The sequence below is a fragment of the Eurytemora carolleeae genome, unplaced genomic scaffold (genome assembly GCF_000591075.1).
Source record: "Eurytemora carolleeae unplaced genomic scaffold, Eaff_2.0 scaffold98, whole genome shotgun sequence".
Classification (NCBI taxonomy): Eukaryota; Metazoa; Arthropoda; class Copepoda; order Calanoida; family Temoridae; genus Eurytemora; species Eurytemora carolleeae.
The window spans coordinates 185,301-210,266 of NW_019396078.1; the positions used below are offsets into that span (position 1 = coordinate 185,301).

General features: G+C 35.3%; 2 protein-coding genes across 2 annotated transcripts; one reads left to right on the forward strand and one right to left on the reverse strand.

Annotated features, from left to right (window-relative positions):
• The first annotated feature begins 226 nt into the window (after window positions 1-226).
• LOC111715134 (influenza virus NS1A-binding protein homolog B) lies at window positions 227-16,746 on the forward strand. Its single transcript, XM_023490404.1, has 10 exons — window positions 227-368; window positions 1,283-1,400; window positions 10,582-10,628; window positions 11,037-11,097; window positions 12,040-12,102; window positions 14,157-14,202; window positions 14,291-14,416; window positions 14,673-14,783; window positions 15,723-15,842; window positions 16,301-16,746. Exons 1-10 carry the CDS (start codon window positions 261-263, stop codon window positions 16,599-16,601), a joined length of 1,101 nt encoding a protein of 366 aa, XP_023346172.1. The 5' UTR covers window positions 227-260; the 3' UTR covers window positions 16,602-16,746.
• A 1,910-nt stretch (window positions 16,747-18,656) lies between these two features.
• LOC111715144 (gigaxonin) lies at window positions 18,657-24,729 on the reverse strand. Its single transcript, XM_023490414.1, has 4 exons — window positions 24,586-24,729; window positions 23,630-23,740; window positions 20,554-20,676; window positions 18,657-19,118 (listed from the first exon to the last, which is right to left on the reverse strand). Exons 1-4 carry the CDS (start codon window positions 24,657-24,659, stop codon window positions 18,809-18,811), a joined length of 618 nt encoding a protein of 205 aa, XP_023346182.1. The 5' UTR covers window positions 24,660-24,729; the 3' UTR covers window positions 18,657-18,808.
• Window positions 24,730-24,966: the final 237 nt, after the last annotated feature.

The window sequence follows — 24,966 nt, forward strand, 5'->3', positions numbered from 1 at the left end:
TAATTTGATTAAATTAATTCTTAAAAACTGAAATGTGCATGCGCTCTTAAGTTTTGCCCCAAATTTTTCAGGGAGGGACATCCCACCAATTTTGCATGCTAGCTGGCGCTTCCCCGTGTTGGTTGGGAGATGGAATTAATCATAGGAAATTAAGTAATAATATTAATAATAATGAAGTAATAAAAAATGTTTTACCAGATGTAGAGTTTTCATTATTTTGTCATTTAGACTATATATTTAGTCCAAAACTAAACTCAGAAATGAACACACACCTTCTTTTCTTAGCTTTAGTTCTTTCTCTTGGAATCTTGAAGACAGCAACATCTGAGGAAATAACCACACCCACAACTTCTTGCTGTCCAAGAAAGGTAGATAGATAGATATAAAATTCGCCTGAATTGTCTTTCTAATAGCCAGGATCTCTCTAGCCATCGCTGGTTGTTTTTAAGGGGCTATTTTGTGAACAAATTATGCATTTTATCATTGATTAAAACTTTAAATTCAATAAACGAAACAAAAAGAAATTAAAAAAAACGGAGAAGGCAGTGAAGAAAAAGGGGAAAAGTATAAAAAATATATATTTTGATTGTTTAAAGAGAGGGGTAAGGGGAGGAATAAAAATAAATGTAGGGCCTCGGGGGGGGGGGGAGGGGCTTATTTAAACTATTTAGATACTTCACACCAGATTTCCATGGACATATATTTTCTATAATATTAATTTTGCTTTTCTGCTGGTTTGCCCTACTAAATGCCTTTTTTCCGACTAAGAAATGTGCACCCATTGTATACCATGCGCATAGAATAAACACAGAGTGGGGATGGGGTCTCTTTAAAAACATGAAGGTTATAGTTGGGGTAGTGAGGGTAGTTCCCATACTGATTCAGCTTCAAGAGTGGGGGTGGGGTCTCTCTAAAAACAGACGGTAACCTTACTACCCCAACTACCCCGTCTGTTTTTAGAGAGACCCCACCTCCACCCTTGAAGCTGAATCAGTATGGGAACTACCCTCACTACCCCAACTACCTTCATGTTTTTAAAGAGACCCCATCCCCACTCTGTGTTTATTTTATGCGCATGTTATACAATATGGGTATCGATTCTCATTAAATCAATTGTTTTAAGCTTGTTTCTGGCATTCATAACACTCTCCGACCTTTACTTTCCTCACCACCCACCTTCTGAAGGGTGCACATTTAGCAGTTGAAAAAAAGGCATTTTATACATACTGAACAGTTGAACCGCTGTATTCGATCTCTGATATAATGTTATTTTATTTATTAGATTATTACCGGTGATGGAGATAGTCGTTCAGGAACCTACACTTTTAACACTACTATGGATGTTAGCACCCTTCCTGCAGAGTGCAAGGATGGATGCATCTACACCAAGATGGGTCTAGGTAGTAGTTTTGCCTTTAAAGGGAGTGACTGGCAATGTATGAAGGTTGAACTGAGAATGTAGTACTGTGGCAAAATTTGTTATGCATCATTTGAGACCTATAAGACGTTTTTACAGTGCATATTTGCTCAGCAAGAGAGCAAATTCAATCTTTAAAATCCACATAGATGGTTTATTTTTGTAGGATGATATTGGGATTCGGTTTTTAAAAAATCATTCAAAACCACAAAGAAAAGTAATTATACAGCAAACTAATTAGTTGTTTAGGAAAAGGTTGAAAGAATAAAAATTAACTATTGTCATGTCATTGAACATAAGTAATTTTATTCAGTTATTCGTTTCATTGTTCATAAACATTTTCTAAAGATTTCCTGGAATTTTTATTGAAAAGACGACATTTGAAGGAGTTGAAGAAATCTGTTAACAAATTCCTAAAGAATTAGAAATTCAATATAATGATGAAAAAGAAATTGTTAATTCTAACATTGATTTATTGAGAAAATTTCAATTGAGAAATATGTTTCTAAACATCTAATAAGTTTACTGTAGAGGTTTTTTTACATTTTTTGTCGTCGTTATTTAATAATTTTCAAAAAATCAATTCTCAAAACGTAACCACCCAAATGAATATTTTTGAACGTCGACTTTGCACTCAAACTCAGTAATTAAACATCATTAAAACGTTTAAGTCTCAAATCAATCCTAACAAATGTCTCCACAATATTACATTCTCAATTCAACTACCGCACATTGCCAGTCACTCCCTTTAAAGGAACTGTTGTTGTACTTAAGAGTGATTTTCCATTTACAGGTGTGCATGCCCCATTTACGACGGCATAAATCTTTAAACCTTTATCATCTGATCAATAGTTTGGAATATATCATTGTTATTCAATCTTCAAATGTTCCTAATTTTGACAGTTTCCTCTAAATTGTTTGAGAACGGAAATCCACAAGTCACTTTTGAGAAAAACTACAATTGAATATCAAGATACTTGATATTTCATGCATTCCTGACCAGACAAAGCTTTTAAGGGTGTGAATCAAGGAAGCCCATTTTTCGCTGAAGTGCCACTTTTAACTAAGTCATTAGTTCCTTTACAGTTTTTTTTTCCACTTTTCAACTGTAAACTCTGATAGAAGATAAAGACAAGAAAGGGGCAGAGATAGGAATTTATTTGCAGCTATGCTAGCTTTTATATAGTTTTATATTTTGGAATAAATTAGACATTGTAGATTTATTCACAATAGTAACTTCAACTTCAGCTAAATCAGGTGCTTGTAACGGAGCTAAAAACAACCTTTGTAGACTCTAACCTAGCTTCATTCCACAATCTAGTATGTGATACTGTTTCCAGTTACAGTCTTTGTCTTCACATACATATGTTTTATGAATAAATGTTCACTTACTTTTGATCCACATCTTCCTAACCCTAGAAACCAGCAACGTCGCGCGACCAGTCCCATTAAGTCGAGATAGGTCAGGTTAGGTCGGGTTGCGTGTCAGATTATCAAATTGGTCGCAATATGACCAGTCCCCTTAGGTTGTGTTAGGTCAGGTTAGGTCGGGTTACGTCAGATTACCAGACTGGCCGGAACATGACCAGTCCCCCTATGTCATGTTTGGTCAGGTTAGGTCGGGTTAGGCCGAATAACTGGTCTCATACTGGTTTTAACCTGACCAATCCAATTAGGTCAGAATTGGTCGAGATTGGTTAAGTTATGTCAGGAGACCTAACTCATCGGAACATGACCAGTCCCCCTAGGTCTTGTTTGGTCAGGTTAGGTCGGGTTAGGTTGAGTTACCTAACTGGTCTCATACTGGTCTTAACCTGACCAATCAACTTAGGTAGGATTTGGTTATGATTGGTTGAGTTATGTCAGGAGACATAACTGGTCGGAACATGACCAGTCCCCCTAGGTCGTGTTTGGTCAGGTTAGGTCGGGTTAGGTTGAGTTACCTAACTGGTCTCATACTGGTCTTAACCTGACCAATCAACTTAGGTCGGATTTGGTTATGATTGGTTGAGTTATGGTAGGAGACATAACTGGTTGGAACATGACCAGTCCCCCTAGGTTGTGTTTGGTCAGGTTAGGTTGGGTTAGGTCGAGTTACCTAACTGGTCTCATACTAGTCTTAACTTGACCAATCCACTTAGGTCGGATTTGGTCGAGTTAAGTCAAGAGACCAAACTGGATTGGGTTGGATTAGGTCGGACTTGGTTGCTTTACCTAAGGTCCTAACTGTTCATAACTTGACCTATAAGTCAGATTGGGTCTTGCTTGGTTGGATTGCCAAACTGATCATAACTGGTCATAACTGGTCATAACTGGTCACAACCTAACCAGTGCCCTGAAGTTGGATTTAGGTCGTATTAGGTCAGATTAGAACCTTCTGAGTTTTGCCACTAGATGTCTCTACCTGAAATTTAAATAAAAGCCACTTTTTGGCCTTGGATGGCTAAAATTTTTAAATATTATAATTTTTTTCAAAAGAATTGGTTTGTATGATATAATACCCAAATATTTGAAAAAATAACATTTTTGAAAACTTTAATTTTTACGGAATTAATTGATGTTTTCGGAAAAATCAATGTCAGTAAATTGTGAATTTTGTGACAAATAGAAGTTCTTTTCTACAGCATTTGTAGCAGGTATAGATTAGAGTGTAAGTATAAATTGATGAATGAATTGTATTTGGATGATATATTGAATGTATGAACCTCAGGGGGGGGGTAGGTTGGTCAGGAGGGGGGTCATGGTGTGATACAAGGGGGATGCAGGGGTAGTGCCGAGTGGGGTGGGGGTAGGGGTAGCAACAATAGAAGAACAGTTATGGTGCAAATGTAATACCAGGGGGGGAGGGTTAAAAGGTAGCCATACTAATAGAATAAATTAGGCTCTGTTCAGTGGTTAATAAATAGGATAAATAAATGACTAGTTTGGTCATTTGGACGTCAAAACTTTGGTCATTTGGACGTCAAAAGTTTGGTCATTTGGACTTCAAAAGTTTGGTCATTTGGACGTCAAAAGTTTGGTCATTTGGAAGTCAAAAGTTTGGTCATTTGGACGTCCAAACTGACGTCATTTCGACTTTGAAAATTAGGTCGTGAGGACGTAACAATCCTTGCATTAAACGTCCTCAACACCTAAAATACGACATTTTCGGACGTCCCACAGGTAATAAATGACCTCATGACATCCTTAGGACGACTTCTGGTTTCTAGGGTAGGGGTGAGCTATAGTTTGGAAACAAGTCCCTTATTTTTCACCGTACTGTCAGCTGAAATTGCACCTGGCTCAGTGTATTCTTCACAGCCCCTCTGCATAGTAAGATACAGGCGGTTCAACATCTTTGTTCCAGCTCCTGTGGTTTGTAATGAAGTCTTGGGACCATACCGACCAGGATGTCCCTGTGTACTTGGTCTCCCCAGCTAGCCAAATTGCGCAAAAAGAGCGCAATTTAAGCGTCACTTTTGCATTTTTACCTAAATTTTGCGTAGAGGTTTTGGCTCTTTTTATGTCATGAAAGACGTAAAATCGCACACTTAGCTACGCAAATTTATTAGTTTTAATAGACATAAAATTTACGTAATAATATTATACAAATTTATGCCAAAAATGCAATTTTTATTTTCTCAATTACCAAAAATTATGCAATATTTGATGCATGCAGATAGGCCATCCATCCCTCATGAGTACCGGTATGGTACTCTCTCTGAACTATTTCCATTCACCCGGAATACAGTTCAACATAGAGATTATAGCGTTAAGCTATATACTTGTATGAGTTCTAAAAGTTATATAAAACTTTTTGATAGAAAATTCAGTGCATTTTCCATTAAAAATGTTTTATTTAAAAAAATTTAAAATAATTTAAAACCCAAATCTTGACTTCTAAATGATATACTTTTAGTAAAAAATTTAATCAGATCCTTTTTACTTTTTTAAAATTTTACGTGAAACAAATAGAGACACCTAGTAGTGAAATTTGGTACTAAAAACCACTGTAAATTCTCTGCCCAATTATCCCCCCCTTCCCACCCTTATCTACATATCACACGGCCTTCTATATAATATAACATTGCTGCACTCTGAACTATGCACACACTCAATTCTTCAATATTTAAAACACTCAAAACATATGCGTAAAAAGAGCGCAATTTTTACGCAATTTTAATGCTAACAAAGACAACTTAAATTCTTTTTAAAAGTTTATTTTTTCAATTTTTTTGGAAAATGCAATACATGCCGTTTCGGAAATTTTAGATATTTTCACAAATAATTTAGATTTAGAGTTTTAGGGAATTACGCAAATTGAGGCTATTTTTACGCAATTTGTATACCTGAAATAAAATGATACACATCTCCACAAATTCATGATATTTTTACTTAAAGCTGGGTTATAAAATATTTTCTTTAGAAAAATTAGATATTTACACTAATTTGAAATCTAGTCTTACGTAAATTTGCGTTTTAAGTGCGTAATTGGAGCCAAAATGATATGCGTTTACGTTGCTTATGCAATTTGGATAGCTGGGTCCTTGAAGCTACCCACCTTCTGGCCAAACAGTACCAAGGCCTGGTCCGCTCCTACCGACACACAGTTTGCTATCAAGTGCATTACATCTAGTGAGACCAAGTTTTATTATTGAGTTGCAGCCCTTTTGAAGGAAGATGCTGAACAGTTAGCAGACCTGATTTGTTCTCCTTCGACGTAGGAGCCCTATGAATCTTGGAAGCTTGTTCGACCTCTACGAGTTGAATTCCTTCCAGCATTTTGAGTCCTTCATCTCTCTCCCTTTCTCAGCTGATATGAAGCCCTCCCACCTGATGAGTAAAATGCTAAACCAGCTTCAAGAAGATCATTAACATGGGTTTTTGTTCAGGGATATTTTTTATGTTGTCTTCCTGCTGAAATTCATTCCCATTTGATCCAGGAGGATATCAGTGTTGCCAACCGCCCGAATCTTTAGGCCCAAAACGAGAAAACAGCCCAAATGAAATTGCTTTGGGCCTAAGGAAATTGTGGGCCTAATTTTGGGCCAAATGAAAATTGTTGATCTTAATTGGTAAAGAAAACAGCCAGACATTGTTTGGATAAAGTAAGAATGAAATTACTTCATGAGTTTTAGAATTTTTCACAGACCTCATATATCAAGGTTGATATAGTAAACTAAAGTTTAAAATATGGAGATGTCTGAACCTATTCCCTGGGTAGAAACTGGAACAAATCATGGATTCTATACAAATAAATATTATAATTTATTAGCTTTCAGGTCGCTTCGTGCTAATCTATATCAATTGAGAACATTTTCTCTTTGTTTTATATTATGTATTATATATATAAAACAATACAAAAAGTTGCAGATTTTGTAAAAAAAATTTAAAAATTTTAATGGAAATTGAATGTGGTTGCATAGGCTAATTTTCTATTCAGATATTTTTGCTGGAAGATATTTGAATCAAAAGTCGCAATAAATTAGGTATTTTGGTAAAATATTTAAAATTAGGCCCAAAAAAAAATTTGGGGGGCTTCGCCCCCCAATTTCTGTTGTTGTTGGGGGGCTTCGCCCCAAATTCTAAAATATGGGCCTAAAGATTGGATTTTGGGCCTAATTGTATCCTCTCTCCGGCCTAGACCCCTCTTTTGGAGTTGGCAACACTGGAGGATATCAAGGATCCCAGAGCACTAACAGTAAAGTGGCTGCCCTCAACACTTTATCTTCTGCATCAGTGAACCGGGAGGTTGAAGATGTTTTTGATGCCACCTCTTGCCTCATCAAGGCCTACATACTCATCAAGATCTAGCCCTCCAGGGTGGTGCTGGTACCACAGGTCTCATGGAGAAGAAGCTCAGGGCATCAAGGGCCCCTGTTCTTATGTTCCGGGAAATTAGCTGGCCAGAGGTAGGAGGAAGTTCACTCAATTTCAGTTGGGAAATCCTACTGGATTCTCTCTGGAAGATATTTTTACTCCAAACAGGAGCTTTAATATCTGTTTTTCCCCAGTCAACTTGTTCCTCTTCTGGGGCTGCTCACAGTCCTGCTGGTTCCCGATTGATAACAGCAGGGGGGGATTCCCTACATTGTTTTGATGACAAAATACTCCCTCTCAAGTTTGGCTCCTGCAGTTTCCAGGGGAGTTTTTGTCTGGCTCCAGCTACTACTCCTATCCTGGGTTCAGATTTTCTCAGAAATTTTTTTCTCCTGGTCAAAGTAGTTGGAGAACAGGTTTTAAACGCAGATTCTCTGGATGTTTTATCAACAGGATCCTCACACACCTCTTCAACACCTTTCTGTGCTCACCTGAGGTCTGTTCCCAAGAAGACAAGAATGTTGTTGGCTGATTATCCTGACATCCTTTCTTCAGATGGTTTCACAGCTTCTAATCTCGCATTGTTTGTTCCATGACCTTCCAACTTTTTCCTGGTCCTCCTGTTTTTGCAAAGGCAAGAGGTTTAGATCCTGAGAAGTTGGCCTCTGTCAAGGCTGAGTTCGCAAAGATGAAGGCTGCAGGCCTCATCCAGAGGTCTAGTTCCACATGGTCAAGCCACTTGCATAGCGCTAAGAAGTCTGAAGGTTTTTGGTGCCCCTATGGAGACTACAGGAGACTTAACACAGTCACTGTTCCTGATAGATATTTTGTTTTATCTACTTGGATGATATTCTCATCTATTCTCAGGATTTGGTTCCTCATCAAGATCATCACAAACAAGTCCTTGGGCTTTGCAGAAATCACGGCCTCACCATCAACCTAGACAAGTGTGTTTTTGCTGTTAACCAGGTGGAATTTCTTTGCCAACATGTATTCGCCTCCGGCTCCACACTCTCTAGAAGCACTGCTCCACCATCTCTTAGTTTCCTCATCCAGTAGAATGTCCTTCTCTCTAACGATTCCTTAGAATGATCAACTTCTACAGAAAGTTTATCCATCAGGCTGCAAGGATTCCTAACCCTCTGACCTCAGCTTTGAAAGGTTCTCCGAAGAATTTCTCCTGCGGTGCCAAATCTGCTCTACTCCAGGTTAACAGGTTGGTTCATCCTGATTCCTGTTCCCTAAGCTCCAATCTCCCTGGCTGTTTATGTCCCTGAGTCCCACGTTGGTGCAGTCTTCCAACAAAGAGTCTTCTCGTCCTGGGCTTCACTAGCATTCTACAATAAAAAGCTTCCCAAACCTGGAGACACACTACTCTGCATTCCACCATGAGCTGCTAGCTGCCTACTCTGCCATCCGTCACTTCCGGTTCCTGTTGTATGGTAGGTAGTTCACTTTGTTTACTGACTTCAAACCACTAGCACATGCTCTGTTAAGGTTTCTCCGCCTTGGTTGGTTAGGCAGCAGAGACAGCTCTCTTTCGTCTGGGAGTTCACAAGTTCTATCCAAAACCTGCTTGGTTCAGAAAACATGGTGGCTGATGCTCTTTCCCATCCTGTTGTGTGGTTGCATCTCCTGGTTCCTGCCCTGAAGGTTAAGTTTTTCCGGTTCTCTCCATGCTCAGGGTTTAGCTTCTCCAGTTCACTCCTCCAATGTTTCTCAGACCTCGGCTCAGTTAATCCATTATTCCAACCTTGCTCAGCTCCAGGAACAGTGTTCAGAAACTATTTTCAAGATCTGTGCTCAGGGTGCAACTGGTCCCATCCCAGTGTTGGTTCTCTTTGATCTCTCTACAGGCGTTCCAAGACCTCTAGTTCCTGTTTCTCTCCTTGTTCCTCCAGCTTCTTGGTCTGTCTCACCCTGGAGTCTGAGCTTCTTGCAGGTTAATCTCTCAACATTTTGTCTGGAAAAATTTGTCCAAAGATGTCCGCCTATGGACTTGTTCCTGCTTTCCATGTCAGACAAGCAAGATCCGAACCCACATTCATTCCAGTGTTCCACAAATCACTATTCCCAGAAGAAGGTTCAGGCATCTTCACGTTGACCTTGTTTGACCTCTACCAGTTTCTGGCAGTTTTAATTATTTGTTTACCATGGTGTATCGTACTATGGCCTTCTTCTCTCATCAATCTTAGGCTCTGCTCTCAGGATGGGTTTCCAGGTTTGGATTACCATTGGTCCTTACTTCAGATCACTGTGCACATTTCACTTCCTTCTAGTGAAAAGAATTTAGCCTGCTCCTTGGTATCTCTCATACAAAGACAACCTCATTCCATCCTCAGAGTAATGGTATGGTAGAAAGATTTCACAATTCTGTAAAGAGTTCTTTCTGTTCCAAACTACTAGGTTCAGGCTGGAAACATCATCAAGCCCTGGTTCTTTTGGAATTGCGTTCTGCTTCAAAGGATGATCAGGCTTGTTCCTCTGCGGAAGCTGTTATGGTTCTCCTTTGATGCTCCCTGGTATGTTCCTAGATGCTCCAGGGTTTCCCTCCGAGGTATTCAAGTCTCCAATCCGATCCGTCCTGCAGAGTTTCGCAGCCCCTCCTAGTCACCATGTTAGTGCAACAGCTCCTGCAATCCCTGCATCCTTGAAAATTGCAACCCATATGTATGTTTGTCATGACTTGTCTACTCCTCCTCTCCAATCTTTGTATCTAGGTTCATACCTAGTTCTTCAAAAGGATGACAAATATTTTACTCTACAGTTAGGAGCTCAGGAAGATAAGGTTTCAATAGACAGGCTCAAACCAAAAATCTCTACCAAGGCTATAGTTCCTTAAGTCCCTCCAACCAGAGGACATCCTCGGCAAGCTCCTTCCAATTGTTCTTCACCCCTGCAGCTCCGCCTCGGGTTAGGTTCAGTTCTCCACTTTCTCTGCCTCGCCCTCTGCCTAATTCTCTGTCCTCTCCTCCAGGTTCTTCGAGGTTCTTAGAAGAAACCCTCCTAGAGCGCCCAGATAACCAACTAAAACTTCATCTCCTTGTCAACCTCATAGATGATGCTAAGCTGAAGACCACCTTCGTAGACTCTAACCTAGCTTCATTCCATGATATATTATGTGATACTGTTTCCAGTTACAGTCTTTGTCTTAATATATGTTTCATGTATAAACATTCACTTACTTTTGATCTATGTCTCCCCTTGGGCTCATTTTATTATGTAGCTAGTATTACTAACTGGCTTAATCTTTATTTACTTTCATTTTGAAAAGCCTAGTTTGTTCAGAAAACCTATGCCCATTTCAACGTAGAGGGGTGTTATCTCATCAAGAGTTAGATTTAACATAATCAATAATTATTTAGATGAGTTGTTCTGTTTTGCACCTGGAAATCTGACATCAGAATGTGTTGTAAGTGTTATAAACCATTATATTGTATCAACAACTTAATTTTCACATTAAAATTTTTACATTTTCTGAATCACTCCAGTAGGCTAATAAACCATTGAAGGATATCTGATTTCCTAAATGCTTCCAAAAAATGTGTCGCACATTAGGGAATTTTTTTGACCTACCCTACCCCTGTTCCTTCTCTAATCCACTTCCCTCTAAAAAATTGCATGATCAGGTACAACATGTGCTGTGTCTGTATTGTATGTGCATTCAGCAATACTATCCAGTCTGGACTACCCAGTGTAGAGTCTAACCAGCACGTTTTACAAAAAAAAGTGTATAGCCTGGCAAGTGCCACCCCCCTCCTTCCTATTTGGATCTTGAAGATAACCTTGATTTAATTTTTAAAATAATGAATTATATTAGGCAATAGGCCCAAAAAGACCTGATTTTACAACAATTATGATTGGAGGATCTTCAGGCACTGGTAAGTTATTATTTAGTATTTTCTGATGGGTATCTGATTTTTGTCTTTATATTTATCAAAATATCTTGTTGCCAAAATGTTAATTTTCTGTCAAATTTTTCAAAAAAAGTGAATTATTTATAATTCTTATAGAATGCTTCAATTTTGGAATTTTGCAAAGATGCAAAAGTGAAGTATAGTGTGATTGATAAATATACTTTACAAATTTGGAGTGACAGCAATTAAAAAAGTGTCAAAATTGGAAATACCCCAAATACCTCAAAATATGTGGAATTCAATTCCTAAATACCTGGGAATCTGTGAAATTCCCAAATTTCTTTTGTAGAATCTACAGGTGGTTTTTTTGAGTATAGGAAATTCCCCAATCATTCAATCATTTTGGAAAATTTTCAAAATTTAAAAATATACCACCTTCAACCTTTAAAGAAATTTGGGAAATACCTGGGAATCTGGGGTACTCCTCAAATTCCTGTAGGAATTTAAGAAAAACATGGAATTACCCAAATACTTGGGAATCTGGGGAACTCCTCAAATTTCTCAAATTTAACACACTCAAATTCCTGTAGGAATTTAAGAAAAACATGGAATTACCCAAATACTTGGGAATCTGGGGAACTCCTCAAATTTCTCAAACTTAACACACTCAAATTTAAGTAGGAATTTAAGAAAAGCATGGAATTACCCAAATACCTGGGAATCTAGGAAATTCTCCAAGTTCCTATTTTCTACAAAAGTATAAATGCAAATTTGGCATCTCAACATTAATGTATAAAATTTGTATAATCCTACAGAAAAAAATTCCATAAAATATGAAACAAGCATTATGACAATCATTGGTATCATGGTTCCTTTCTTCCCCTCCTATGATAGCCCCTCTATACAAAGAAAAAAAGATAATTAACAGCTTTTTCATTGTGATTTTATCCAATTTTATTATTTTAGAAACTATTGGATATCCCTGTAACACATCAATTGAGGATTTTCCAATAAGGACCTCTGAAATTAGTAAGTATGCTTGAATTTAAGAGACTGGCTAGGTAACGTAGAGTTGGACTGAAACTGTGCAGTATTAAGGAGAAATATTTTAGGGGGTCATACCATACAAATGAGACGTTTTTACAATGTAAAATTTCTAAAAAAGAGCCTTATAGTCGTTTGTAGAATTTAACTAGGGGTCATCAGAAGATACATGTTTTACAATCATTTAATGTCCTGGATAAAACATATAATAAAGATTATTCTGTAGGCCATATTTCTTAAAAAGAAATCATCAATGAAAGTCATGGTAGATCTGTTGCATTATCATCATAACCTTTCCTGAGCCCGCGATATAAAAACTTCAGCTTGAGCTGTAATTCCTCAAACGCGACTTCGACTCGACTTAAGGAGTTAGGCCCAGTGAAAATAAAACTCACCATGGTTGGTTTTAGTGGAGAGTAAGGCTCAATGTTGAGAATCGTTCTCATAAAAAAGCGGAAAGCGACAATTCCTACCATGAAAATCCACCAAATAGAGCATTAAACCAGTTTTTTTAACTCAACTATGTGTAAATAAGATGCAGCTTGAACCCAAAAGCTCAAGCCTTAAATAAGACCCAACAACAGCTTACTTTGTCTCTCTCTTTAACCAACATTTCCTAATGTTCTACTACTATGCTGAATAAACAATTAAAACAATAAGCAAGGCTAGTATAAGTATAAATTTTTGAAACTATTAGTTTATAAGGTAAGTTATTCCTTGAACTATAAACTGTGAGTAATTCCAGGCATTTTTTTTGGGCAGCTCTTAAATTCCAGGGGTTAAAGGGGGCGTTCGCGAAAAATGAAAGGGGGTATCAGCTTACATCAAAAAAATTACTGATGGTGATCGCTGCCAATCTTGCATCTATCTGTTGTGTTGTGTCTTTAAGGGGAATATTGTTAAAAACGACTTGTACCAAAGTACTTTAAACGACGATTTTTTTGTCACTAGTTGTCGTTAGAGACTATTCCATGTGGAACTCCTAAAACATTGAGAGCAGAGACACCTAGTGGCAAATAAACATCCTTTAAAGTATATTGTATATGAAACGAGTAAAAAATATTGTGAAATATCAACTTTATAAGAATGCGTTGAAAAGTTATCGATGATTATAGGTTGTAATATCCGAATGATTTTTTTAGGAATATGGACACTAAGTATATTCGGTATTAGTCATTTTTAACAATTTTCTCCTTACATACGAAACAGATAGAAGTAAGATTAGTAATAGTAGCGATCACCATCGATAATTTTTCGATGTAAGCCTTAACCACCTTTAATTTTTCGCAAACACTTCTTTTAAATTGCCTATCAAATTTTAAAAATTTCAATTTAAAATCATGTTACTTGTTAATTTATTTAGGGAACTCAGATCCATTAGAAATGCGTTTGGTCTATAAATCTGCTAAAGGAACTGAGTTTTTGTCACAAATTTAAATTTTCAAACTCCTATATATTTTCAACCCAATGGTGTAAACCTTAGATTTTTTAAATATCAAAGGCTTACGTCATTAGTTTGAAAAAATTTAGGGGTTAGAAAATCTAAGTTTGTGGCAAAGACTCAAATCCTTTGAGCTATAGCTAGACACTCCATTAAACCCAACTTGATCAGTTTTTTTGATTGGGATTTAGTCTGATGGAAAATTATTTTTAAAGTTATATTAACAGACAGTAAAACCCTTAATAACGAATACATCGGAAGAATTTATCAAATGTCGTCTTGACAATTTTTCAATGAGTTTTATACTATATTACATAAATTTCAGTATTTGCGAAAATAAATAAATAGCCATGAATATGCGGGAACAGTTTTAAAGAGTTCCATATAATCATTTAATTAAAAAACTAAATATCTACAACATTCCATTATCAGAAAGTGAAGAATACGACATTTGATGAATTCTTTCGATGTATTTGTATTAAGGGTTTCACTGTAGTAAATTTATGTGAAGTTCAATATATCAAATTGAATGAAAAGATGTTATGCCGCAGTAGCAAATCATGATTAGAAATTTCTAAAATTTTACAATCTACTCCAGGTGCCGTTGTGTTCAAGGATGAAATATTAGTTTGTGGTAGTTTCAGGTAAAAATGATTTGTGCTAATGCTTCCATATTAATTTGTAAGTTTTCTAAGATTTGTTATTAACCAAAATGATTATCTGATTATTTAGTAATTTGTGTTACACAGAAAAGGCATCAAAGTGGATACAGACTCCTAACATGGCAATCTCAAAACTTTACTTTACAATGTCCAGCTTTAAAGACAGTGTCATTGTTACAGGCGGACAAGTTAATGAGTAAGTTTTTTAATGTAAAATATTGAATAATTTTAATATTATAAATAATGACGAAGCAAGTTTATGTATAATATCATAAATAGGCCTTTAAAATTAGCAAAATATATGGTACAAACCGCAGCATTATGACCGTTAAAAAGTGGTATGAAATAAAGAAAATAAAAAGCCTAAGAACTGATGTGAGTCAACCTACAAAGTAAAGAAAAAAATTTATTTATAAGAAAAAACTAAACAAATAAGATGATACAAATTATAGAAATCCAACCTATGCCACTGATGAAATGGAGATTTTTAATGGTACCACCTGGACAAAGCTAAACAAAATCTTAACTTCACCTAGATATCATCATTGTGCAGTTGTTATCAGGTAATTTAAATATCAAATAATTTTGTTGTTCACACATGACTACTGTGGTGAGGGGGGGGGGGGGGGGCATGCCATAATGAGCCCCACAAAATGACCTTTAAGGCCTGTTGATTAGCAGAATGAGCTCCAAGCCTCTTAAACCCTCTCTGTGCCTATCGAAAAAATATTTGGCTGTTACACCCTACAAAAGATTCGATAAATCTCAACATGATACATTATTTTAATGATACCTGAATAATTTGTATTAAAAAGTTAATTTTAATTGAGATTAAGACATTATTTGTTGCTCTAAATTTCACAAATTCCTTTACTTGTGCAGAACTACTGCAGCTTTAAGGAGGTAGACAAATTTTCATATCATTTTACAGGTGTTTCAAGTATAAATCTAAATATACGAGCACCAAGAGTCGTCGCTAATTCAAGTACAGGGTTACCCACAAAGAATGAGACAATTGTACGGAATTTGTATAGTCCGTTTTCTTGCATTCAGGGTTCTTTTTAGGCCCAAACTGGCTTAATTTGTTCTTAATTTTGTAGTAAACAATAAAATACTCAATTAAATGCAGAAAACAAAAATCAAACTTCAAATCGTGATATTCTTAGAGTTTTGGGTCGTCTTTACAGTCTAATCCTTTGTAGGTAACCCTGTATTTCACCAAAACTCTTATTTTTTGTGAATAGATCCTCTGCTAGTATAAAAAATAAAACAAAATAATAGTTTACCAAATAATCAGCCCCATCTGATGCAATGAATGTGGGGGACGAATACATATAGATTAGGGTGAAACTTGTTAAATTCATGCAAAATGGCCTGGTCCATCTGGATAACAAAATACAGTCTACAGTTGTCCATATGATTACATGTAAACATATTCATGATGTATGAGTAAATAACTAGTATGAATTGAATACAAATAGTAATTAATCACTGTATTTCAGTGATACTGAGTTCTATGTCCTGGGTGGGAAAAATGGAGATATCATATTGCCAATTATGGAGAAGTATGATAATAAAGGGAACCTTGTAGATGGGAAAATTCAAAATATGACTACTCCTAGGTAAGAAATATTTATTAAACTTATTTGCTATAACCTTTTGTGCTTTAATTAGCCCGAGTGGTCTATCTACATTGATTGTATAACGAACAAAATTATCAGAAAAATTTTGATTGTGTTTTTTAAAGATTGTTTTACATGTTATTAAATATCTTTCATCCTTTTTGTGTGCCTGCTTGTAATTGTATTTACAAAGCAATTTTTTTTTTAAAGAAAAACCTTAATAACAATGGCCTTGATGCATAAAGAAATTGAGTCATGTTGTAAACCTTAGATAATTCTGATAGATCAAATTATCTAAGTTTGAAATATCAAAGTTCTACACCCTCAGGTTGAAAAGATATATGGAATAGAAAATTTTAGTTTGTGGCGGCAAAGACTTAATTCCTTTATATTTTTAAATATTATTTTGATTTAAAACTAATATAAACTTTTAATAAATCTTTTTTTGTTTTAAATAGATTTGACTTTGGATGTGCAGTAATGGAAGGGAAAATTTACGCTGCGGGAGGACAACAAATGGGTGACACTACAAACACTTTCGAGATTTATGACCCCAGCTTAAATACTTGGAACCTGATGAAGGCTAAATTTGAAAATGGCATGATGGGTTTTCATTTAGTTGTCCTCAATGGAAACTTAACTGCTATTGGACATCAAGTATTAAGCTACGATGGCGAAAATTGGACCAAGATAGAAGAGGCTAATAAAGGGGCTAATGATTATTTTGCTCTTGTTGTGGTTCCTTGCAGTGAGGACTAGTTGTATGGATCAGAAGGCCCAAAAGATGAGAATAATGGAATATATTTTTACAATGTGATCTAGATTTAATTCTTTTACATTTTGAACACCACCATGCACCAAGCACTTTTGTAATAATCTATATTTGAATAAATTAATGCATTTAGATAATTTTTTAAACTCTAGAGGTTGAAACTTTTAAATGTGTCAACGCTCTAGAGCACAATGGAAACTTCTTAATTAGAGAGGTTAGATGAATAAATATTTAAAAACTTTAAAATGTTCGGTCTAATATTATTTTCATCATTTTCCATGTTTATTAAAAAACCTGATATTTGGCCTGTGTGTCATAGCAATATATATATTAAATATGCAACATAGCTCTAGGTTCAAATATTAGTTTCTTTTGAATTAGATACATCTGATTCTTTTTACATAATGTTCTTATTACCTAAACATTCTGGCCGCCAGACAGAAAGATGATAGTTCAGACAGATTTAAAGATAAATGTACAGACAGACAGAAAGATGATCGTTCAGTCAGATAGCAAGATAAATGTACAGACTGATAGATAGATGATCGTTCAGACGGATTGAAAGATAAATGTACAGACAGAACAAAAGAATGTGTACAGACAAATTGAAAGATAAATGTAAAACTTACAGACAGATAGCAAGATAAACGTTATTATAAACAGAAAAGAAATATTTACATACCATGGCATAAACCGTAGGTAACCATTACAATATGCCTAACAATGAAATTTGTGTTAAAGAAAGGCTTGGTAGTCTGTAAAAACTGGCAATAAAGAAGATAATTCAATTAAACTCAGAGAGGACCAACACCTTTTATGGATGGTGAGAGGGGGGGGGTGCCTTAAAGATTAAATATAGAATGGAAGTATATTCATATTTAAAGGGAGAGTCAACTTTCAATGGCTAATTGGTCTTCGAAAAGCCAAAATGTTTAGGTTATATAAGAACATTATGTAAAAAAAGATGTAATTCTAATTCTAAAAAATTATTAGGAAACAAATTTTTAACCCTATTAGCCTGAAGCCTGGTTTACTGACTCGCTGCCAGGGGGAGGGGGTCAAATTGACCCCCCCACTCTATTTTCTTATTGCGATACAAACCTATAGCATTTGATACGTTTTCGGAAAGCCCTTCTCTCTACTTCAATAATCTGCAAAAAAATGGCAAATTTGCAAAAATCCAAATATTTATTGCAAAATCTAGTTATTAAACCAAAAATGTCCAAACAAAATTGCGCAAATTGCCGAAAATATTACATTTTTAAAAAGCCCTTAACCCAGTCAATACTAATGTGCAAAACCATTTGCAAAATTTTTAAAACCTAAATGTGTATTCAAGAAAGACTTAAAATGTGCAAAATCTATGCAAAATTTCAATGCAAAAATGTGCAATCTGCTTGCTTTTGTAATAAGCTTTCCAAAGAGCTATAAAATGTTGAAATCCAATGAAGTAGGTCTAAATATGGCTGGTATAGGTAAAATAAGACATTTAAAATTCGGTGATGGTGATGGACCAAACCTCTGTATGTAGAGTAAAAAAAAGTAAATGTTAGTTCCACATTTATTGAAAATATATTTCGGTCTGGATTGACCCTCGTCAGTTCTTGAGATTGTTTCTGTCACGAAGATTAAAAAAAAGACATTTAGGCAGTACGCCTGAGGACTCAGGCAGTAGTTATAAAAGCCCAGCTTTTAACCTTACGTGAGGGGCATGGTTTAGTTAGAAAAGCAAGAAAATTTGAGCTTCCTAGCTAATATATTTTTTGAGTTATTGCAAATTAACGATAGTGGGGGTAAAATTGACCCTCCCAACCCCGACCCGCTCCCCGGCCAAATGGGGTTAATATATATGTTGCTATGGCACACAGGCCAAATATCAGGTTTTTAATAAACATGGAATGTGATAAAAAATAATATTAGACCGAACACTTACAAATTTTAAAAGATATTTATTCCTCTAAGCTCTCAAATTCAAAAGTTTCCATGGTGCTTTGAAGCTATCACATTTAAAAGTTTCAACCTCTAGAGTTTAAAAAATTATCTAAATGCATTAATTTATTCAAATATATATTATTACAAAAGTACTTGGTGCATGGTGGTGTTCAAACTGTAAAATAATTCAATCTTAAATCTAGATCACATTGTAAACATATATTCCATTATTCTCATCTTTTGGGCCTTTTGATCCATACAACTAGTCCTCACTGCAAGGAACCACAACAAGAGCAAAGTAAGCATTACCCCCTTTATTAGCCTCTTCAATCTGGGTCCAATTTTCGCCTTCTGCATCGTAGCTGAATACGCTTTGCCCATAACTGACCAGCTTTCCATTTAGCATTACTAAATGATTAGACAGTGTGCCAAATATACCAAGTTGACCTGCTACACGGGTCCACGTGTCTTTCAATGGGTCGTAGACCTCCATAGTGGTCATAGAAGTGCCATCAGATCCTCCTCCTGCAGCATATATTTTTCCATCCAGAAGTGCACATCCAAATTTAGATCTATTAAATAAAAGGGAACTGCTACCTCTCCTCTATAAAAACTAGGACCCTAAAGGGACTGCAACCGTAATTTCAAGAGACCCTCCCTTTGTAGAGTGGCGTTTTCGATTCACAACGGTACCCTCTAAACCCTTGACTGAGCAAGGTTGTCGGAACTATCTTATTATTCTACAGAAACGCTTGTAGTTGTTGAAGACTTTCTCTTCGATGAAATAATTATATTTTTTTTCATGATTTTTCAAGATTCTACGAAAATCAAAATTTTTGGAAGCGACTTTTTGTAATTTTAAGCATTCACAAACCTTCTCTGGGGTCGTGTGAGGTCCCACGCAAAATTTTGGCCAGATCGGTTTCACCGTTTTGACTTTTGTGGGATACAAACGGACAGACAAACAGACAGACAAGCAAAGTATATATATAATACTAGGCCTTTAGGGCGCTTTGCATCCATCTTCTATTTCAATTGTGAACATATGTTCTCTTTGTATGCATTGTAAATTAAAAATAAACAAATTTCGCGGATTTAAAAAAAAATCGTGAATTTTCTAAATTTTTAAAAATCGAATTTTGTTGGAGGCAAATTTTTTAAATGTCCGTTCATCCAGCCTACCATGGGATCATACGAGGTCCCACAAAAAGTTTGGCTGGATCGGGTCAGCAACTTTGACGTTTATTGGATACAAACACCCAAACAAGCAAATATATATATAGCGAAGAATATTAAAATTCACTTTCTAGAAGTGGTAGAAAATAAATATTGTCTTTCCAATTTTCAAAACTAATGGACACAAGTAATGGATCAGCTGTGTTAAGTTTACAGTGTACGCATCGTACACGGGGTTTTACAGGAATTTAAGCGATTGCCATCTTTTAAAGGAGCTAGGGTCACATAAAATTACGCTTACAGTCCCTTTGAGGTGCAAAACAGATTTTTAAAATGTTTTTACATAGTCTTGAACTTTAGTACGTCTTTATAGTTTTACTTAAAAGAACTGAAAGCTTTGGTCAAACTCTAATTTTCTTAACCCTATTTTTTGCACACCCATATAGTACTTTTGATATTTAAAACTTGATAGCATGAATTCTGTATGAATTCTGTGGTTGACATTAGTTGCAAATATAAAGATGATATAATAACCAGCTCCTTTATTTACAATTGTAAATATTATTAATTTTTAATAAAATATTTAAGTTATAAAATTCGGCCATTTCTTATTAGCAAGTTTTCACAAGCAAATCTATTACACCACAGCGATAAAATGCGAAAAAAGCCTAATCTCAATGGATAGATGATCTCATAAGTTTGAAATATCAAAAGTTTACATCGTCAGGTTGCAAAGATGGAGGGATCAGAAAATTTGAGTTTGTGGCAAAAACTTAATCACATTAAAATTTACATTATACATGAATGAATTAAATGCATTGTTTCTTTTACCTTGCAATAGTCATATTGGCAAGATTGCCGGCAACTAGATTTCCATCAATATTGTATTTTTCCATAATTGATAATGTTGTAATTTTGTCTGACTGTCCACCCAGCACATAAAATTCAGTTTCACTGAAATACAAAGTCACGTAAGATATAAAATTTTTGGACAGCCTTGACTTTATAAAGCCTTTAATATTTGGTTTCACCTCACCAAATTACTTATACTTTATTGTCAGTGTGTATCCGAACCTCCCAGAGGAAGGGTGTCAGCAGAGCTTTCTAAGCCTGTTGTGAAAAAGGGCGCTATATGTGTGTTGTACTTGTATAGAAGTCTAGATAGCAAGGACACTTCTCTCCACAACTGAGCGGAAAGCGTGACTAATACCGAACAAGATACAGTAATAAAGATGAATACAGAAGGAGTACAGAAACTCAAAACATCAGGGATGAAGTACACGCTGATACAGGTTTTAAGGAGGAACAGAGCCTTCAATAGACTTTAAATCAAATACCATAAACTGGTTTTTCACCCTCCTCACAATGGAAACTGGATTACTCATGGCAGACCTCTGACAATGATAGGCAAAAGACACACTCCCCATATTTTAAAGCGATGGGACAGCATGCTTAGCGGGTTATTTTTTCTTTAAAAAGTCTGTCCACGTGGGAATACACGTTAAAAGTGAGGACTATGGTAATTCTCATACCTGTTACCCTTACACCCCCATCCTCATACGCCTACCTCCTAAATTCCAACCTTATCCTACTTCACGAGCAGATATAGTGGAACTCAGAAACTGCTTTGCTGTGGAATCTTAATCAAAACTTTCTGAGAGAGATCATCATTGGTTTCATTGGGTGTTCCTTTCCTAGGGGGTACATCTAAATCACCTTGAACCTATCCGAATGCAGTTAAGGCTAGGAGGTCTTTTAATTTCTTTCTAAATTACTGCAAGACACTGATACATCCTATGCAGCTGACAAAGGGAAGTTCTCATTATACAACAATGTCAGCAATAAACCTGCATAGATGGCCGATATCAAAAACAACTGGAATACCAGGATTATCTGCATTCTGCATTAAATACATGTATCACATAATTTGTTTCATAAAAAAAATTAAAAATAAATAAATTAATAAAGTTAAGAAATACTTTTTTTGTTGCCCCAGTCATATACATTTTAAAAATGCATCTCGCTGGTATCTAGCTTAAGTTTTAAAGGAGTAATTTACAAAAATGCTGCTCGTCAAATGCGAAAGAGCGTGCACAAATCACAATTTTGGTTTTCAGTAAAGTTTATATTTTATATTAAATTACTCTTCACATTAAATACTTTGCTTGTCTGGATGTTCGTCTGTCCGTTTAAATCAAATAAACGTCGAAACGGCTAAATCGATAGGCCCAATTTTTTGTGGCACCTCGCAAGACCCTAGGGGCTATGAATGATCAAAATTTAGAAAAAAATGTTTAAAACTTTTTTTTTTGGAGAAAAAAATTAAAATTTTAAAAATCCTCGAATTTTTTTTATGAAATCTGCGTTTTTTTAAAATGTACAGAAAGAGAACATGTTGACAATTGAAAAAGAAGATGGGCGCGAAGCGCCCTAAAAGCCAAGTTGCATTAAATTTCGAACAATAAATCTGCAATTTTTTTATCAAACAGCAATTAAAAGGAGTGTTGTCTCTTTAGCCAGAGTCCGAATTTAATTAATTTGAGCCGCGTCTCAAATCTACCAAAAACCGGGTTTAATTTAGTGCAGGCTTAAATCTTGTAAAATTAAATACAATTTGAAGTGGAACCATTGAGTTGCCTCTCAAATTCTTTAAATTCTGCCTCTGTACATTTTCCGAGGCGCAACTAGCACTTTTAGTTGGGGGAGGGGGCAAAATATTATTTTGTAATGGTCTGGGGCGGGGGCTTGCCCCCCCTTTAGAATTTGTTTCAATATAAAAGTGTTTTTTTTAAGGGTTTAATGTCGAAAAAAAGGAAATTTTCAGTTGTTGCATGCAGAATTTGGCTGTGTTCAGTTCAAAACGTTTTTTTTCTTATGTTTTTTAAAATTCTATACTTTCAACAACTGTAAAATTAACGATATGAGTTAATCAATTCTTTTCATGTGTGCACGGAGCGCTAAAGAAGATTTGTTAAGTACCTTTTAAAATTTCAGAAAAAAAAAACATCAAAATATATATATCATTTTAATCATCTACATTGAAAAAGGACAGATAATGTTACGTTTTCTCCTGAAGCTATTGAATTTTGATTGATCATTCTAATGAACATTCATGATCTTATTTCATTTTCGATTTTATAGAAGTTCTTTCAAAGAAGATAAACAGGTTACAGTTATTAAATTTGATAATCAGTTAGAAGTTTGCCAGGTTCAGTCTCAGAATGTTTTCTAGATTTGGAACTGAGTTTTTGCCACAAACTCAAATATTCTAATCCCTAATCTTTGCACCGAGTGGTGTAAACCTTTGATATTTCAAACTTAGAATATTTTACCAAAATAATTCCAAGTTTGAATACAGTTTGGAACTTTTTTACATTAAATGTTTAAAATTGTCTTAAGCCTTGAGAATTCAGAATTCAGAAAGATAAAAAAAAAAATTTTAAACTAACTATAGAAGAATTTCTACAATACAGTGCTATAAATCATAAGATAAATTTGGACCATATTGCATCAATATTTAGATATTCTTTGTAAGTTTTTCCTCATACTCAACGTATAGTCAAGATTTTAGTCAGAGATGAATCCTATTTTTATCTATAATTATACTACAGTTCTCTGTAAAATTAGCTTATAGATTTATGCAAGACAACTCAGGGCGTACTGGAGACTTAGCTTAAGAGGGTCACTTTTGGTACGCATCAGAGCATGCCCCGCTTAAAATAATACTGAGCTTTCTCTTCATAAAACCTATTTTGAAAAAAGAAGTGAAGCAAGAGCTAACAAGTGAAGTTGTGAATAAGGCATGAAAGGTTAACATCACATGACCAATTGAGAAAGGGTAGACAATTTGACAACACTTTGCAGTAGCCATTAGTGTATGACAAAATGATTTAAATTGTTAATTTACCTGATAACAACTGCACAATGGTGTATTCTAGGTGAAGTTAAGGTTTTGTTCAGCTTTGTCCAGGTGGTACCATTAAAAATCTCGATTTCATTGTTTGGGGGAGCCACTCCACTAAATTATGAACTGCACGAGGCTGAATAATGAATTTAAAGATTTTGAGCCTTTTTATATTTGAGAGGCGGCTCAAACATGGATGGTGGGTAAATTGTATTTAGTGCTTCGAGATTTGAGCTGGCACTGGCTTGGAGTGGGTTTTTAGAGTTTGGCGAATAGGTTTAAATTCTTTAAATTCAGCCTCAGTGTAATCTATAATCTACTATTAATTAATCAATTAATTAATCAATGATTAAATAATCCTTTGCTAATTATGAATGACAATATTTATCATTAAAAGATACAGCCGGTGTCCCATGAGCCATGACAGTGAAATGAAAGAGCTTGAATAACGTCTTTAATCTTAGAAATGATATATGACATTCATTTGTCCACCTGCCTGTGATTAACTTTTTTTTGTGCTTTCAATATTACAGGAGATATTCAGAACTTTGTTCGGCTTTTAATTAATTAACTAAAATCAAAAGGTCGAATTCTGAACGAAATTCTTCACATCTCTGTTTATTAAGTCTAAAATGTTGCTTAAATTTTAATTTCATGAATTAATATCACAATTTTTTTACAATTCCGTTTGTTTCCAATAAACGTCAAAACGGCTGAATCCAGCGGGCCCAAGTTTTGTGTATGACCTCGTGCATAACCCCAAGAAAGGTTTATGGATGCTCAAAATAAAAAACGGTGTCCAAAAGTTTTGATTTTTGTTAAGTTTTGAAAATGCACGAAAAAATATTATTAAATCCGTGTACTTTTTCATTTTTTTTATATTGTACAAAGAAAAGATGCTCACAGATATATAGTGTCTTATTATTGATCAACATATTTTACATTAAAAATTAACTTACTCAGGAGATCCTCCGGTAATAACTACACTGTCTTTGAAGGCAGACATCGTATGATATGACCTCGGCATTATCATGCTTGAAGTCGGTATCCACGATGAATTCCTTTCCACAAAGCACTTATTACTAAAAAAACAGATTATCAGAAATCATTTTTTTTTTCATTATAAACAGTGAACATTTTATTCACTGTAGTTTTTGATGCATTTTTTTTATTATCCAGAGCACCGTCTGTTTTTAGATAGACCCTACCCCCACCCTTGAAGCTGAATGGCAACTACCCTTACTATCTTAACTACCGTCTGTTTTAAGAGAGACCCCATCCCCACCCTTGAATCTGAATCTATATAGAAACTACCCTCACTACCCCAACTACCTTCAGTT